The 17945-nt window shown below is 42.0% G+C and overlaps 1 protein-coding gene across 11 annotated transcripts in view; it reads right to left on the reverse strand.

Annotated features, from left to right (window-relative positions):
* The window catches only part of KIF13A (kinesin family member 13A), a 197354-nt gene extending 179473 nt beyond the window's left edge, over window positions 1-17881 (reverse strand). For all 11 annotated transcript variants that reach the window (XM_040249332.1, XM_040249327.1, XM_040249331.1 and 8 more), the window contains exons 1-2: window positions 17775-17881; window positions 17393-17483 (exon numbers count right to left, since the gene is read on the reverse strand). In XM_040249332.1, the coding sequence (XP_040105266.1) occupies window positions 17393-17483; window positions 17775-17829 (146 nt within the window). In that variant the 5' untranslated portion in view covers window positions 17830-17881. The remainder of the gene's footprint in view (window positions 1-17392; window positions 17484-17774) is intronic.
* Between the last annotated feature and the right edge of the window lie 64 nt (window positions 17882-17945).

The raw sequence follows: 17945 nt of genomic DNA on the forward strand, positions 1-17945 counted from the left end.
ACACACACACACACACACACACACACACACACACACACACACACACAGAAACATGAATGGCATCTTTTTCCCCCCAATGTACAGGCCTCAAAATGTACATCAATTCCTGAACTACAGCTTCTCTCAACTCCACGCTGCTCAGAGAAAGGGCAGCCTTCGATGTCCTAATGACACGGGGCATCTGTGCGACGAGCAGGGCTGAGGGAGGCTTCAAGCGAGGGGCTGAGGGGCTCCCGCCAGTAAGCACCTGCACTGCACACATTAGACGTGGGATAACCTTACCTCACTCCACCCAGGGGCCTGGTCAAATAGAGGAGGGGATGCCAGAAAGAGGGAGCTTTGGTCTGGTTGAGTTTCTACATGTCCAAATACCAACAGGAGTTTTCAGTCCCCTCACGAATGCCACCTGACTCCCACTCAACCAAACCTTGAAACACATCAAGGACCAATCTGCTTGCGTGTTCACAGCAGCCCACAGAGCCAAGCACTGTGAACAAGCTGGCCTTCTGCAGTGCTTATTTCTGTCTTCACTCAGGGCCACGGGTTTTGACCACATGGATGGAGGAAGGGCAGAGTGATCAGGGGAACGGATTCAAGGCTTTTAAAGGACTGTACCCTATTTCCGCTCAGCACTCCTACAAGGGCCGATCAATGACATCCCTACAAAGAATTCACTAAATAAGAGGCTTAGGGAGGAGTTTCCTCACTAACACTCAGAGCCAGGTCTATCCAGGATCCAGATCTTTCAACAGCTGCGTTGAAACTGATCAAAATCAAACCACACTGGCCACTGAAGCAGGCCAACTGCTGTAAGCATGGAACTGATCTGAAATCTACTCACTTTCCATGCTGTCATTAGATCTCTTGTTTCAGAATCCTGAAAACTAAAATGTTCCTCTGCATCCAGAGGGAATATCTGGAATACCTGGCTCTGACTCATGCCGATCAACAGCCATTTAATCATGAAGGGCTAATCAAGTAAAGGGCTTTATCTTCCCAACTGAAAACTCAAGATATCTAATACATACCTCTGATATTTTAAAAATCATTCTGGCTGTGGAATGGAGCACACGAAGTCTGAGCCTGGCCCCCCAATCTTGGCCTAATGCTGACCCCAGATCACAGAGAAGGCTTTGGGAAGGGCCTGCAAGGCTTGGGGCCAGGCCAATCAAATTCTTTAATTCCTCCCCACCACCCCCATCACACTCTCTGCTTCCAGGGGTGGAACAAGAGCAGCAGCCGTGAAGTCAAGAGAGCCTGGAAGACATCAGACAGCACAGCTGAGAGCAGGGCGAGGTACATGGGAGCAACACGCCTATGTTTTCCCCACTTAACAAAGAGATGGGCCGGGGATGTCGGCTGAGATGTTTTACACACAGAGGGAGAAAGGAGAAGAGTGAAACACACACTTGATGCTCATTCATGTAAAGGCGCAAAGTATTTACAACATCAAAACTTTTCTTCATCTTCCACTTTAGTTTTTGTGTATTTCTGCACACAGGAAATTAGATAATCTGATCAAAATTTCTGAGACCGCTTACATCTCTCCCTTATTAAAAAAAAAAAAAGAAAAGAAACACCAAACATCTGCATGTGTTCAGGTTTCCATATTTGTACATCTTTTTGGAAAAACGTTGAAGACAATGACTAGCAAATTCATAGGAAACTCGAATGTTTCTATGAAATATCCCTAAATATATTTTCTGAATTTTAGAGTGCCAGTAAAAGGCTATTAAAAACCAAAAGATCACAACAAACAGACAAATAAGAGAGTTCACGATAAAATATACTCACTTAAGGCATGCCAGAGAACCAGATATACAAGTAAAACTATTTCTCCACTTTGAATTTTTAACAGAGAGGCCGTGAGTCTATGTCTCCAGTATGATAAACACTGGAATGAGAGTCACCCTACGGACTGGGACAATAAAGTCAGTTTCCTCAGGGGAAAAAAAAAAAAAATTAAAAAGTATAGAAACCCAATATTATTGAACACAATGTTTTATTAGTTCCAGATGTTCATTTCCTCAGAAGTCAATTTATGACTAGGTAGGACTAACCACTACAAATCTCCTATACTAACCACAGCCTGGTAACATATATCCAATTAATAGGTATGATCAAATACAACAGGTATTTACTGAGAATGTATTATGTCTAAGGGAACAAGGAACTACCTAGAACACAGAGCTGAAGCTGCAGGGTTAGAGCCACAGTCCCATCCCTAGGGCCCAGGGCAGGTCTCCAAACAGGCTCTCCTTTTACTCAGGTAGTTTGGTGATGGGTCAAATTCCGGGGTAGGCTCTTTGCCATGAGGTTTCCCCCTCAGATCTTATTCCAGAGCTCCGGGGCCCTCCCATCACCAGACCTTCATTCTTCCCAAACAAACTTTTACAAAAGTGTCAAAACTGTGTCAGGCTTCCCAGGTGGTTCAGTGGTAAAGAATCCACGGATTCATGTTGATGCATGGCAAAACCAATACAATATTGTAAAATAATTAACCTCCAATTAAAAGAAATAAATTTATATGTAAAAAAAAAAGAGAGAGAGACACATATTTGATCCCTGGGTGTGGAAGATCCCCTGAAGAAGGAAATGGCAACCCACTCCAGTACTCTTGCCTGGAAAATTCCATGAACAGAGGAGCTTGGTGGGCTGCAGTACATGGGTTCACAAAGAATCAGACACAACTGAGCATACACAGACACACACACACACACACACTTGTGTCCAGAACATTTTACTCCTCAATGTATTCACATACGATTTCTGGACATATACTCTTTACCTAAATGAATGACTGCCAAATGACCAGACTGGTGAACACTTGTTATAGAGGGAATTTCCCTTTCTAGAAAATTCAACACACCCACCCCCACAGAGCAGGTCTGTCAGCTGAGACACGGCAAATGGCTGATCAGATACCACAAAGGTGGTCTTTCAAACATACACTGCATGGAGTGTCCACATTTAAATCAAGTGTTCAACTCTGCGACCCCACGGACTGTAGCACGCCAGTCTCTTCTGTCCTCCAATCTCTCCTGGAGTTTGCGCCAATTCACATCCATCGAGTCGGTGATGCTATTTCATCCTCTGCTGCTCCCTTCTCCTTTTGCCTTCAATCCTTCCCAGCATCAAGGTCTTTTCCAATGAGCTGGCTCTTAGCATCAAGTGGCCAAAGTATTAGAGCTTGCAGACATACTTTTGAGTCCATCCACCCAGGAGGAGGATGGAAATAATGTTGACCTTTGCGGCAATTCTATGCTGATTTCTCCCGGCTCAAGCCCCTTTATGAATATGCATACACTACCCAAGCCCCCTCACCCTGGGCTTAAAAATTCCCCAATTCTGCTATGGGGGAGCCACAGCTTTGGGAAAGATCCCTGATGTTCTCCTTAACTGGCCACAAGTAATAAATCCTCCTTCTCCTGCTCTCTCTTGATTGTGTCTTTTGGTTTAACACCCACCAACAGGGGAACCCAGTCTTTTGGGTAACTAATTTTCAGAATCCCTATGGGTCTGTAATTTTATAACTCTCATTTTACTGGTGAGGAAACTCAAGCATAGAGGGTTAAAGGACTTGCCAAACATTTCCCAGCTAGTAAGTTGCACAGTCAGTTTCAAATATAAGCAGTTTGTCCCCCCAAGTCCTCTGAGTGGCTCTTGACCACCACATCACTCTGTCACACTACTTGACAGTGTTTTACAAAACTAGTTATTTACACCCAGTGGATGGCCACAGAAACACACAAAAGGCAAACACAAGATTTCCTCTCACTGAGTAAAACCTCTGACTCAAACACAAAGTAATTCACATGCTTATGAATGTTTCAACTTTAGGCTATTTTTTAAATAGACAGGTGAGGTTAGTTCAAGGTATCAAACTACAAAAGCAAAGATGTACCCTGCCATTCAAAAAGTTCAATTATACACACAAATAGGGAAGAGTCTTTGTTCAATATTTAAAAGGAAAACGGGAGAATTATTTCCACTGCCTAATTCGTCACACACACAAAAATGCATACTAAGCTGTCATTGTAGAGAAGGAAATACTATTCTCTCAAAGCCAGTAATACTTAAAGTCTTCAGAAAACAAAGAAAAACTTAGTTACCTTACCATGCTAATGTTACCTATTTGTTACAGTAACTCTAGATCAAAAAAAAAGGAGATGTTTAAAACTGGATAAGGCTGCTCAAATTTAACACCATTCTCTTGATAAGCTTTCCCCACCACTCTCCTCCCTCCTTACTCAAAACATTGCTCTACAAACAAGTAATTTTAAGGATCTTTCTCGAGGCAATAAAGTAACCATCCCCACTACAATTTGGATTGTGACTACTAAACTTTAATTAACTATATAAATAGAAGTCGTTAAGAATAGAGAACAAAAGACAAAACAAAACAAAAACCCCTAACAGTTTGTTATCCAATTTTAAAAAAGGGCAGTTACAAGTTTAGCTCCGAGACACATTCTCTACTGAGCTGGGATTAGAGACTGGTAGGCACACAAAGCATCGATTCTGAGGACCTGTTTTATTAAACTACAAAATGTGAAGTATACTAAAGGCTTGTTAATCTGCTCAACGAACCACATGAGGGTTTACTGCATGGCCCTTCCAAAACTGGGGCTGAATCGACTCAGGACTTGCAGCAGAACGCCTGAGCGGTTCAGCATGGTTTGCCCTTTCTGATTTTCCCCACACGAATGGTTGTGGTCATTCCTGGTGGGTGGACAACCTAGGGAGTGTTTTCTTTTTTTTTTTAAGACAGCACAAAGAGCCCACAGCAAAGCTTCCCTTTCCTCAAAGCCTTCCTTCCTGATCCCTGTCTGTTTAAAAAAAAAACAAACAAAAAAAAGAACTTCCCTCAAGGGAACCGCACAGCTGCTTTCCTCGGCCTTTTCTAACAGCAGCAGAGCTCATCACACCTACAGACCCGACTCTAAAGGGCCAGACAGAATCAATAACTCCACTCTGCTTTCAGAAGAATGGCTAAGAGGACACAGACCAGAAGGGAAACACACACCCACTCTCCCTTCCTCTCTGTCTATCTCTCACCCCGTCTCTCTCTCTCTCGCCTGTTGATCGGAATTCATCTCACAAAGGAAGGTAAGAAATATTGGGGATTAACCATACTTTTGGTAGGGTGACAACAGAAACCCAAACAAAACAAGCCGCCCAAGGAAGTGGTAGGCTAACAGGCTTTGGAAATGTAATTTCTCCACCCCCATATACATACATACTTATCACATAAAACAGCTGTATGCCAGCAAGAATAGCTTTAAAATCACTGGTTTTCCCCAACAGAACACAACTGTACCAGATGAAAACTAACTGAAAGGTCCAAGTCAGAAGATTTATAATGCCTGGTAGGCACACGAAAAAGCTGCTGTCTGAGCTGAGACAAGACGCTCGTAGAATGTCTGCAAGGAGCCCACGCTCCCGGGCTGGCTGATAACGGCCTCCACTATCTGGAGCTCATGGCTGCCTTCTCTCACTTGACACCTTCCTCTCACCCATCAGCTACTGCAGGGTAACTCAGCCTCCCAAGAACAGTGACCTTTTCTCCCTGGTTTTCCTAACACTCTGACAAGAAGTAAATTACAACCCAACCATTTCATCTGCTGTAAATGTTACCTATGACTCTATTTGACTCAACTCTACATGTAAGTTGGTAAATCATCTGCCTGCAATGCAGGAGACGTGGGTTCAATTCCTGGGTTGGGAAGATCCCCTAGAGAAGGAAATGGCAACCCACTCCAGTATTCTTGCCTGGAGAATCCCATGGACAGAGGAGCCTGCCAGACTACAGTCCATGGATTGCAAGAGTCGGACATGACTTAGCGACTAAACCACCACCACCACCTACATGTAAATACAGTTGAGATAAATCTGAATTTTAAAGCTAAAAAAACCTTACAGGACTTCCCTGGTGGTACAGTGGATAAGAATCCACCTGCCAATGCAGGGGACATGAATTTGATCCCTAGTTCTGGAAGATCTCACATGCTACGGAGCAGCTAAGCCCATGTGCCACAGCTACTGAGCCCGAACACCCTAGAATCAACAAGCTGCAAATACTGAGCCCACGTGCTGTAATGACGGAATCCCGTGTGCCTAAAGCCTATGCTAGGCAACAAGAGGAGCTACTGCGATGAGAAGCCTACACACAACTAGAGAGTAGCCACCCCACCCCGCCGCTCTCTGCTACAAGAGAAAGCCCACGTGCAGCAACGAAGACCCAGCACAACAACAAAAAAAAAACCCTTACAGATTATCTAGTTTAGCCTGCAATTTGACAGATGAAGACTCAGATGGAAAGGATTAATTACTAGCTCAGTGGATACAGACCATGTTAGCGGCAGGACCAGGCAGTATCCAGACTTCCCAACCAGCTCTCATGCTATCCTGACCCTCCACATAAAAGGGGTGCCTGAGATCCTGCAGTGATACAGGAGCTAAGGCTAGGAATGCCATACAGTTCCAGGGCCGGAAGCAGGGAACCGTGGTCCACAGGCCGTTCAGTTCAGTTGTTCAGTCATGTCCGACTCTTTGCGACCCCATGACCTACAGCACGCCAGGCCTCCCTGTCTATCACCAACTCCCAGAGTTTACCCAGACTAGTGCCCATTGAGTTGATGATGCCATTCAACCATCTCATCCTCTGTCATCCCCTTCTCCTTCTGCCCTCAATCTTTCCCAGCATCAGGGTCTTTTCTAATGAGTCAGCTCTTCGCATCAGGTGGCCAAAGTATTGGAGTTTCAGCTTCAACATCAGTCCTCTTCCAATGAACACCCAGGACTGATCTCCTTTAGGATGGACTGGTTGGATCTCCTTGCAGTCCAAGGGACTCTCAAGAGTCTTCTCCAACAAAAGCATCAATTCTTCAGCACTCAGCTTTCTTTATAGTCCAACTCTCGTATCCATACATGACTACTGGAAAAACCATAGCCTTGACTAGACAGACCTTTGTTGGCAAAGTAATGTGTCTGCTTTTTAATATGCTGTCTAGGTTGGTCATAACTTTTTTCCCAAGAAGTATCTTTTAATTTCATGGCTGCAGTCACCATCTGCAGTGATTTTGGAGCCTCCAAAAATAGTCAGCCACTGTTTCCACTGTTTCCCCATCTATTTGCCATGAAGTGATGGGACTGGATGCCATCATAGTTTTCTGAATGTTGAGGTTTAAGGCAACTTTTTCACTCTCCTCTTTCACTTTCATCAAGAGGCTCTTAGAAAGATGAAAAACCTGTACCTCCCAAGCAGGCAGGTGAAGCCGTTGATTAAAGGATAAGCAAGTACCCTGCATCTAGATAACTGAGGCATTTCCTTCCCTCTCTGCCATAATTCCAAATAAAAACAAATAAAAAGAGGCATTTTGATGAAATACACCTGGCTTGAGAATAGGAGGCTTTTTTAAAAAATGGGACAGAATTTAACTTTGTGAGGCTTCACTTTCACAATCATACATACCCTTGGCACAGGAAGACTCTAGTAAATTTCCATTAGTTGCCTTAATAGGGAAAACACTTAACTTAGTAAGGTAAATAAGGTAAAATAAGGCTTACTGTCTGAGGCTTTCAGATTTTAGTTTTGAGAACATTAATGGTTCTGAGAATGTACATATATGATCACAATCAACAACAGGAAAATAAACCAAAGGACAATTTGTGAAACCAGGCTTTAAAACCTAATTTATTAAACTAGAGCAGCATTTATCAACCTTGGCTACACGTATGAGACTCAACTGCCAACCATGTGAATTAACCACCTCGGATATTCCACCAGCTCAAGTCCTCTGATGACTACACCCGCAGATTTCTAGTCTTCAGGATAAGACCCCTATACCGTGGAGCAGAGACAAGTTATGTCTACTTTGTCCGATTTCCTGACCCACAGAATTCAGGGACATTAAAAAATAATGTTTTCAGACCACTAACTTTGGAGGTGAATTATAAACAATAATGGTAACTGGGACACCTGGCAAGTGTTTAAAAATCCCAGTGCCAAAGGGGCACTTCCGCCCAATGAAGCCAGAAATGCTAGGGATAGGAGTCAGGCATCACTTTTTAAAGCATGCCAGATGATTCTGACGTGCAACCAACGTTTAGAACCATGTCCAGGCCTGTCCAACACAGTAGCCACCTGCTGTTTAAACGAATGGGCTTCCCTGATGGCTCAGTAGTGAAGAATCCGCCTGCCAATACAGGAGGCGCGTTCGATCACTGATCCAGGAAGATCCCACGTGCCCCAGAGCGACTGGGCCCCTGTGCCACAACTACTGAGCCCGCACTCTGGAGCCCGGGAGCCACAAGTACTGAGCCCATGGGCTGCAACTACCAAAGCCCACAAGCCCTAGAACCCATGCTCTGCCAAAACAGGGTTTCTCACTGTGAGAAACCCACACACTGCAACTGGAGACTGGCCCCTGCTTGCCGCAACTAGAGAAAGCCAGTGCAATGAAGACCCAGTGCAGCCATAAATAAATAAATAAAATTCTGAAAGTAAAATAAATTGAATGAAAATGAAATAAAATTTAAAATTCCGTTCTTTGGTTGCACTAGCCACATATCAAGTCCTCAGTCATCATACATGACAAGCGATTACCACAGTGGGCAGCAGATGTGTAGAATATTCCCACCATCACAGAAAATTCTAATGGACCAGCCAGCCCTGGTTTAGAGCAGTGATTCTCAAAGCTTGGTCCTGGGGACTTGTTACAAGTGCAAGATCTCAGGCCGAGCTATGGCTCAGGACTTTTTGGAGTGAGGCTCTCCAAATGAGTCTAATGCACTCTCACGTGTGAGAACCCCTGGGCTGTTACTGTCCACACAAAATCATTTTTTCCATGGCCTACCTTATACCTCTTGAAGAAAGTGCAAATGGAGAGTGAAAAAGTTGGCTTAAAGCTCAACATTCAGAAAACGAAGATCATAGCATCTGGTCCCATCACTTCATGGGAAATAGATGGAGAAACAGTGGAAACAGTGTCAGACTTTTATTTTGGGGGGGCTCCAAAATCACTGCAGATGGTGACTGCAGCCATGAAATTAAAAGACGCTTACTCCTTGGAAGAAAAGTTATGACCAACCTAGATAGCATATTCAAAAGCAGAGACGTTACTTTGCCGACTAAGGTCCGTCTAGTCAAGGCTATGGTTTTTCCTGTGGTCATGTATGGATGTGAGAGTTGGACTGTGAAGAAGGCTGAGGGCCGAAGAATTGATGATTTTGAACTGTGGTGTTGGAGAAGACTCTTGAGAGTCCCTTGGACTGTGAGGAGATCCAACCAGTCCATTCTGAAGGAGATCAGCCCTGGGATTTCTTTGGAAGGAATGATGCTAAAGCTGAAACTCCAGTACTTTGGCCACCTCATGAGAAGAGTTGACTCATTGGAAAAGACCCTGATGCTGGGAGGGATTGGGGGCAGGAGGAGAAGGGGACGACCGAGGATGAGACGGTTGGATGGTATCACGGACTCGATGGACGTGAGTCTGAGTGAACTCCGGGAGTTGGTGATGGACAGGGAGGCCTGGCATGCTGCAATTCATGGAGTTGCAAAGAGTCGGACATGACTGAGCGACTGAACTGAACTGAACTGAACTGAGCTCATACCTACATATGAAAGCTATCCACTTTGAACTCCATAGTAATGTAAGGGAATGGTTCATGTTGTCATACAATTTCAGAGATGCATTTTTGTGTTGAGTAAGTTCACTTGGGAAGAAACGCCTTGCAATTGGCAAAGGAGTCTTTAAAAGTTCCAGTTATTTTTATGCTCTCAGTTATTTATAATTGTTAAGAGAAGCAACTTTCAGGTCCAGAAATATAGAAATATGGTTTTAAAGTTATGAAACTCAACAGACTACAGTACTCAACTATTAACATTATAATTATGAAAACCATGTTGCACGACAAAATATAAATGGGACAAAAGCAAAACACAGCATTTTAACTACAAATATTTATATTTATGGACAAGGACAAAATGAAGGAAGGGGAAAAATAAGAATAAAGGATTTGTTAGGTGTTTGGTTGAATAAGAACACTTTCCCCCGCCCCCGCTTTTAAATTTCTGCCATGCTTCTTATAAAACATTTTAGATTATCTAAGGAAGCAATCTTTTAAAAAGATACAATTGTGCTTTGATGTGAAAAGTTCACTTCAAGAACAATTTGGTAAAATAGTTCTAGTACTTTATTAGTGACTCACCAAACCGTTCATCTCCTAGTAAAATGAAATCAACAGCAGAGACTAACACAGCACTGTAAAGCCATTACACTCCAGTGCAAAAAATAAAATCGGGGGGCTTCCTTGGTGGCTCAGCTGGTAAAACATCAAATCGAGACTGCATTCAAGCAAATGATGAGGCTTGGACTGTTTATCCTAATTCTGAGGGTCTATGAGGGTCTATAAGAAAAAAAAAAAACAAAACTTTTTTTTTTTAACCTTAGATTTTACAATCAAATAAACAAATTACTCATTTTTACAATAAATTTCAGAGATATGAAAACTTGAGATTTTTCCATGCTTAGTTTCCATATCATTGTTGGATGGTAAAACACCAAATAAACTAATTTCCAAGGAAGAATTTCTGATATTTTCTTCTTATATTTGCAAAGCTAAATTCCCAGAGATATAATATTTTGTAGAGTGATCTTGAAAAGATAGCTCTTGAATTCCATATAAATCAACTCTTGATTGTCTTCATGTGAATTTTAGTATACTTCCTTTACTGATAGCTCTGTTGTAAGTAAATTTCATTTTTGTTGTTAAGGTACAAAATTCTCTTTGAGTATTTCTATATATCTTGTTGGTTTCTCTGCCATTCTGTTTCCTCTGCCAGTAATGTTCTCCAAAGTCCTTTAAATTCTAAATGCACAAACACCTTCTCTGTTCTAGCTCCAGGGAGGATTTGAGAAAGGGTAACTGTGGCTGAATAACTGAGAAACCTTGATGTCTTCAGAAAGCCGACTATTTGGGGAAGATGTTTTCTTATAAATGTTTTTAAAATATGAGTGCATAGCATATGTTTCAATTTTATTGAAAACTGGAAACATTTCAAGTTATCCACTTGTCTGATTAGATTTTGCCAGAAGAATCCAAGTGGTAGAATGATAAACTGGCTAGTTTGGTATCATTTTGAAAAATCTCCCCAGCCCAACAAGCATATATATTTTAAACTTAACAATAACCAAAAAAAAACAAAAGAGAAAAATTCAACTAACATTTTTGCAATAGTAATACAAAATTAGGATTTTCTAATTTTTTTCAACTTTTGTACTGATTACAACTAATTATCTTCATGAATGTTATTAACTAAGAGTTGCATAAGGCAATTACCACCTTTAATTATAGCATTTATACATGCTCTTAAGAAAAAACAATTTTATTTCTATTGTTGAAAGTTGAAAAGGGATTTGACAGAACATTTAATAATAATTTTTTAAAAAACAACAAAGAATTTACAAAAATGCTTTCTGTCCACTGGGCACTGTTGAATCTAGGCCCTGAGAATACAAAGATAAATCATATATAGTCCTTGTCCTAGAGAAAGCCCCAAATCCATATATTTGAGAAAAGCCTTTAACATAAAAGACAGACACCAACACTAACAAAACTAGGCACTTTAAAAAGAAGAAAGAAAAGGCTACTATATAGAGAAAAATATCATTAGTGTCCTCAGAAAGACAGAAAATGCAACAACTAGAAAATAAGCACAGGATGCTATTTTTTTTTAAGTCTAAAACAGTTCTTGGAAATTAAAAATATGATATCAGAGGAAAAAATTAACATAAAGTTTGGAAGATAAAGTGGATGAAATCTCCCAGAAGGCAGAACAAAAACAATAGATGAAAAGCAGAAAGGAAAAATAAAATAATCAGATGACCAGTTCAGGAAACCCCATGTCTAAATAAGTGCTCCAGAAAAGAATAAATGAAAAGAGAGCATTTGCTAATGAATTAATTCAATCAATTTTTTCAGAACTGAAGGATACAAGTTTCCAGGTCCAAAAGGCCCACCACTGTGATTTCACCAAAAAGGAGAAGAAAAAATATTCTATAGGATTCCAGAAAGGGAAAATCTAGGTCATGTCTTAAGGGCTGGAAATCCAAATAGCTTCAGACTTCTCAACAGAAAGACTGGAAGCAAGAAGACATTAAAGCAACCAACATCTTTAAAATAGAATTTGTCACCCATCCAAACTATTAACGAGGTAAGTGGGTGGACTGAAGATATTTTCATTTTTGAAATGAAAAACTTCACCTCCCCAAATTCTTTCTGGGGGAGCAACCAAAGGACATGCTCTACAAAACTGAGGCAGCAAAGAAAGAAAGAGAAACAGAAAAACAAGAGATTCTGCACAGAAAAGAGTCTGTAAAAGGAATTCTCAGAATGATGTGGCAGGAACCCCCAGGATGACAGCTACATCAGGCAGAGCCTTTATAAATTATAAAACTACTCCACACTTCAAAGTATTTACACTGATTTAAAATATTTATACATATGTATGTATGCAGAACCCAACTTCTTACCCACTAAACTTGTATTTTTCAAATTATAAACTTGTGACCCTTTAGCAGGTTTTGAAGTTAATTTGGTAAGTCACAACCAACGTTTCTAAAATGAATGAGAACAGAAAGGGGTAGAAAAATAACAGAGATATTGCACACAGTAAATGTTTTCATGAACCTTTATATAAGTGCACACAATGGTGCATAATGTAAAATACATTTTTAACTGTGAACAAAATAATTTTAAGTCACTAATCTTTAGTACATTATAATTACTTTTAGGCTTGTCTTTTGAAGTGAGAGATGACCACCTATTCTAAAACAAAAACGGAAAACGTGGACATCTAATGAAAATATTCCCTTATAACATTCTTCAAAATACCACTGATATCATGCATGAAGAATGCTCACTCCTATATTAGTGAAATCTAAATACTCTGCTTTCTTACAATCAACTTTGTAATATCGAGCCAGAGAGAGGAGTAACAACACAGAAAACACAATAAAACTCAAAGTCACCTGATAATGTAGAATATTACTGCTTCTCTGGTGATGGATCTTTTTCATTTGATATGATTTCAACTAATTTTTCAAGTTTCACTCTACAGCTTTACTTTAGGAGAAGAAACCATCCTGGAAACCACTGTAATAGCAGGGGAAACCAGTCTGGGGGAATAAACAATCAAAAACTTGCAACATATAATTCATAAACTGGAAAATATAGATGCAGTCAAATCAACCAAGCTGTAGCTTTCTTCCACTGACCGACCTTGGTGTACCTTGTAAGTTACACTGCCCACCTTGCAGTATGGAAAAACTGGGCAAGAAGTTAAAACTTTGATGTTCTTTTACTAAGAGCCTAAATTTATCCAATTTTTCTTTTAACTTAGCTAGGATATATCTGCACATGACTTCAGTTGCTTACCCTACAATTTACTTACTTTCAGTTACTTACTTTAAAATGGTTTAAAACAATCAAGAACAAAAATTTCTGTACAAAGCAAGTTCCATTACATTCTGATGATAGAGCTTCACTTCCTAAAAGCTACAAAGATCAGATTGATATATACATGGGTATATATATATATTTTTTATGGGCTGCCACAGTGGCTCAGCAGTAAAGAATCCACCTGCAATGCAGGAGATGCATTAGATCCCTGGGTTGGGAAGATCCCCTGGAGGAGGGCATGCAACCCACTCCAGTATTTCTTGCCAGGAAAATGGGGGACAGAGGAGCCTGGTGGGCTACGTAGTTCATGGGCTGCAAAGAGTTGGACACGAATGAGCGCAGATGAACATGTGTATTTTTAAAACCACAACTACCACCCATACTCGATTTTTTTTAAGGAGTCTACATACTGTTATTAAAGGATAGAAAAGATATTTGTGGAAAAAAATTTATATATATATATTTGTGTGTGTATTTGAAAATATGCATGGGAAATCAATAACGGAGGTCATCTTTTTTGTTTGGGGAGAGATGAGAGGATATTAAGTGTAAGGATGACAGCAGGAATGAGAGGAAGACTTTGCAATGGACACCTGGTTATACGTTGATTTTTAAACTATTATGTATTTTGGCAAGTTAGGGGTTCTCATTCTGTCCTCCTTCCTGAATTGCCTGGCTTCTGCACCCTGCTTCACATTCTGCACGCACGCACACACAATCAGCCAGAAGTAATCTGTGGCAGGTATGCTTTCAGTTTCTTTGACAAAGGACTTTCTACCAATCTTGAAAAAGTGAACCTGCACTCTTAGCACCCACCATGGCCAGCACAAATGCCACCTGTCTTTACAGGATGCCAAGACCCTGGGTCACGCCCACAGCCCCTCCTCAGCGTTCCCATCACAGTGCAAACCATCACCATGCAGACATTTGCTGAGGGTCTGCTATGTGCCAGGTGCTGTTTGGAGGTATGGAAGACAAAAGTCAGTAGGACAAGGTTCCTGCCTTCCCAGAGCTCACAACCAAAAGGAGGAAAGGAAGAGGAAACAGGCAATTTTCAAGTGATATGGTAAACATAATGGCAAAAGTATAATCCAAATAATCTACCACACTATATTTTAACTATTTTTACTTCTCTCTTCTCACATCTCTCTGGCATAGGTTCTGGATCCACAGTGGTCTTTGGATCCCCCGTGCTGAGCATGGTACCTGCATGATCTGAACTTCATAATGAACTTCATACATGTCTCCTGCATTGTAATGCAATGGTATGTTAAGAAACCCATTCATATAACTCTTAATGTTTCAGAATGGTTTATTAACTATCAATTATTAATCTAGACTTCTGTGGTACATTATAATCTTAGAATTTTAGGACCAAAACAAATATCTTTAACCTCAGAAGCCCTGTGACTCTTTTAGACCTTAACATGTAGCCTTGGTTTTGATTCCCTAAAGGGGGAAATTATGAAAGCTAAGCCTGTTTCTTTTCCTGGAAACCAATGTACTCTTGCTTGTTTTTACTAGTAGGACTGAAAACTTGGACCTAGTAACTTAAAATTCCAACCACCATTAATACATTAGTAATTTCCTGCAATATTTGGAAAAACAGCTATTTCAATGATAAGGTTTACGAAGAGTCATTTAAAAACTTCTTACATTTCAAGCCTTGGACTTCTAGGTAAGAAAAACACTAGTCTCACCTTGCTCTGAGCTTGATTCCAAAACAAATGAAAAAGAAATGAATTGCAAACATAACATGAAGTATTGTTGCAATTAATCAACCTAGAACCCAAGGGAGAAACTGTTTCTATTTTTAAATGTGCTGTTGCTTTAAGGGAAAACCCACTGGAGAAAGATGAAACCAAGCTGCATAATGAAAATCAAAATGCATTTGATGTCTCCATCCTTGCAAAGACAGTAATCCTAACGTGCAAGCAGTACTGCTGGGTTGAACCCTCCCAGTTTGTCTATAAACTGACACGTACCTAGGCAAAACCCACAAAAAGAGCCCATCCACCATTCAAATAATTCTGTCAGGAGGTCAGAACATGTTTCAGCACTATTCTTATAGCTCTGGATAACGGGCTATTCCAAGAAGCCAGCATATAGAGAAATCCCCAAATCACCCTACAAATCATTACTTAAAAGATCCTGATTAGTAATGACGGTGGTGACCCTAAAAATGATCAACTGATTATTTAGCCTTTCCAGCCAAGTGTCTGCAGTTGTAAAGTCTATCCACATTCCACAAAATTAAATCCCTGCCTGTCCACAATGGACAAAGCTTTATAACATTAAACAGTAGCTAATAGTAACAATCCTATGGTTAAGAGTAGCAAGAAGCAGGTGCCAAACCAGCAAGGAAAACAGAAGCCACAGAAACATAGGAGTTGACAATTCTACCTGTTTCCTAGATTGCTTTGAAGAATCTGACCCAGTAGAATTTATTTCTTAAACATGAGAAAATATTCAGTTTGGGCGTGGGGGGGATGAGGGAAATGTACCGGTGATCTAGGCAGCCGATGTAATCTGTAAATATCTTAATTTACTCAATGAGTTTACTCGCTATTAACATGAAATATACAACTATATTGCTATAAATGGATCTAAAATACTATAAATATTTAAAATGTATCTAAAAATATTATCCAAGGATACAACCATTACTGTTAAAAAGCACTTAACACATTTTAAACATAACAGCTATTTACTCTCACCATAACAATCTGCTATAGGAAGCAGAATGTTTGCACACTGGATAAAAATTTCTAGCCTCTGCACAAAAAGCAAAAAATTCTCAAATTTACCTCCTGATAATTTCTTCCCCCAAATTTAGTAAACTATGCCTGGACACTGCATGATTATAGAATGAAGGCAGTTGCCTCCTTTAGCAGTAAAGTAACAAACCCTACTTCAGAGCTGCTGTTCAGTGAAAAAAAAAAAAGCTCCAAAGAGCAAAAATGTCACTAAATTGTATCACATCAATCAACAGGTAACAGGTGACTTTTAGAAACAAAAACTCACTCCAGAAGAGTTAATTTTTCAAATCTCCCTGGTTTCTCTTTCCTATTTTTCCAAGCTACTGCACTGCTATACTGAATGAATTTCAACCCTTTTCTTCTCAGGGGCTTGTCAGAAAAATGCCAAATATTCAAATTATTTTAGGGCATTTTCCCATACTGTTGCGTGGAATAGAGCAGAATTAATAAGGATCCAACAGTTAACACTTTTCAAATGCAAATATGTTGCCATCTAGTAAATGCAGCCCCTCTTAAACATCCCCCCAGTGTCTACACAGCTCCGGGGCACTACTTTTGTCTTCCTGAAAATCAAAATTCGCGCATTACATTCAGGCATTATCTCAACCTAGCACCAACAAAATAATAGATCTTAAATGGTCCAGGCCTGAGCCAGCATCGTACAAAAAACTGTTTTGCTTTACTGCGGTGGGGGTGGAGGGGGTATTCCTCCCACTCCCTATTTTACACAAAGTTCCTTAACAAATGTCTGCCAAATAAAGCCAACAGTGCAGGGGTGGAAAGAACCAGGGGCACCGGGTTCCACGGTGCCGGCCTTGGGAGGTCATTCCTCGCCTCAGGCCTCAGTTTTCTCATCTGTAAAATGTGGCCGTGGGACCATCATCTCGAGGGTCCCAGCAGGCCCTCTCGGGGTGTCTCACCGCGGGCCGGGGACACAGGACTGGTCCCAGCTCTGGCCCGGGGTGTCCTGCCTCTAGATGGGAGGGGACAAGGCAGAGGGGGGCAGAGGGAGGAGAGAGGAACTTGGACTTGCAACAGCTTCAGACGGGAGCGTGCGACAAACTTGAAGCCGTCCTCCTAACAATAGGAGAGAGCACTCCCATTTTCCTGGCTCAAACTTGCAGGAGGCGGCGGGGCTGCACCCGCCCGCCCTCGGCACCCGCTTTTACCTTTCTCCCTGTTTGGTGTTAGAAGGAGGAGGGTGCAGGACCGTTTGATTCCCTTCCATCTCCACCACGCACTTGGTGTTGAGTTCCAGTTCTGAAAGCAAAAGGGGAGGAACAGCGCTGCAGAGCCGTGCATCCGCGCCCGCAGCCCGCCTCTGCGCGCCCGCGCGGCGCTCTCCCCCGGGAGGCGGCCCGAGCCGGGAGCCGGCGCACCGGGTCCCCGCGGCCGCGGCGGCGCCGCCTCCTCCCCCGAGCGACCCCGGCCCCGGCTCGCCTCCCGCTCCCGCCGCCCCAGCCCCGCGGCCCCGCAGTTTTCCAAAGTTGCCCCCCACCCCCCGCCCTCAGCCGCGATCGCAAAGCGCAAAGGAGCGGAAAGCTTGCTCACCTCGTCGGTTCAGGGGCCGGACCCGGACGGCAACTTTTACCTTGGTATCCGACATGTTGGCGGCGCCCGCTCGGCCCCCAGGCGGCCCCTTCACGCGCGCCCCCCGAGCGCGGCCGCCGCCGCTCCGCCGTGAGCTCCGCGAGGCAGCGCCGAGGCGCGCGGGCCATCCCG

This window comes from Oryx dammah, unplaced genomic scaffold (genome assembly GCF_014754425.2).
Source record: "Oryx dammah isolate SB20612 unplaced genomic scaffold, SCBI_Odam_1.1 HiC_scaffold_11, whole genome shotgun sequence".
Taxonomy (NCBI): Eukaryota; Metazoa; Chordata; class Mammalia; order Artiodactyla; family Bovidae; genus Oryx; species Oryx dammah.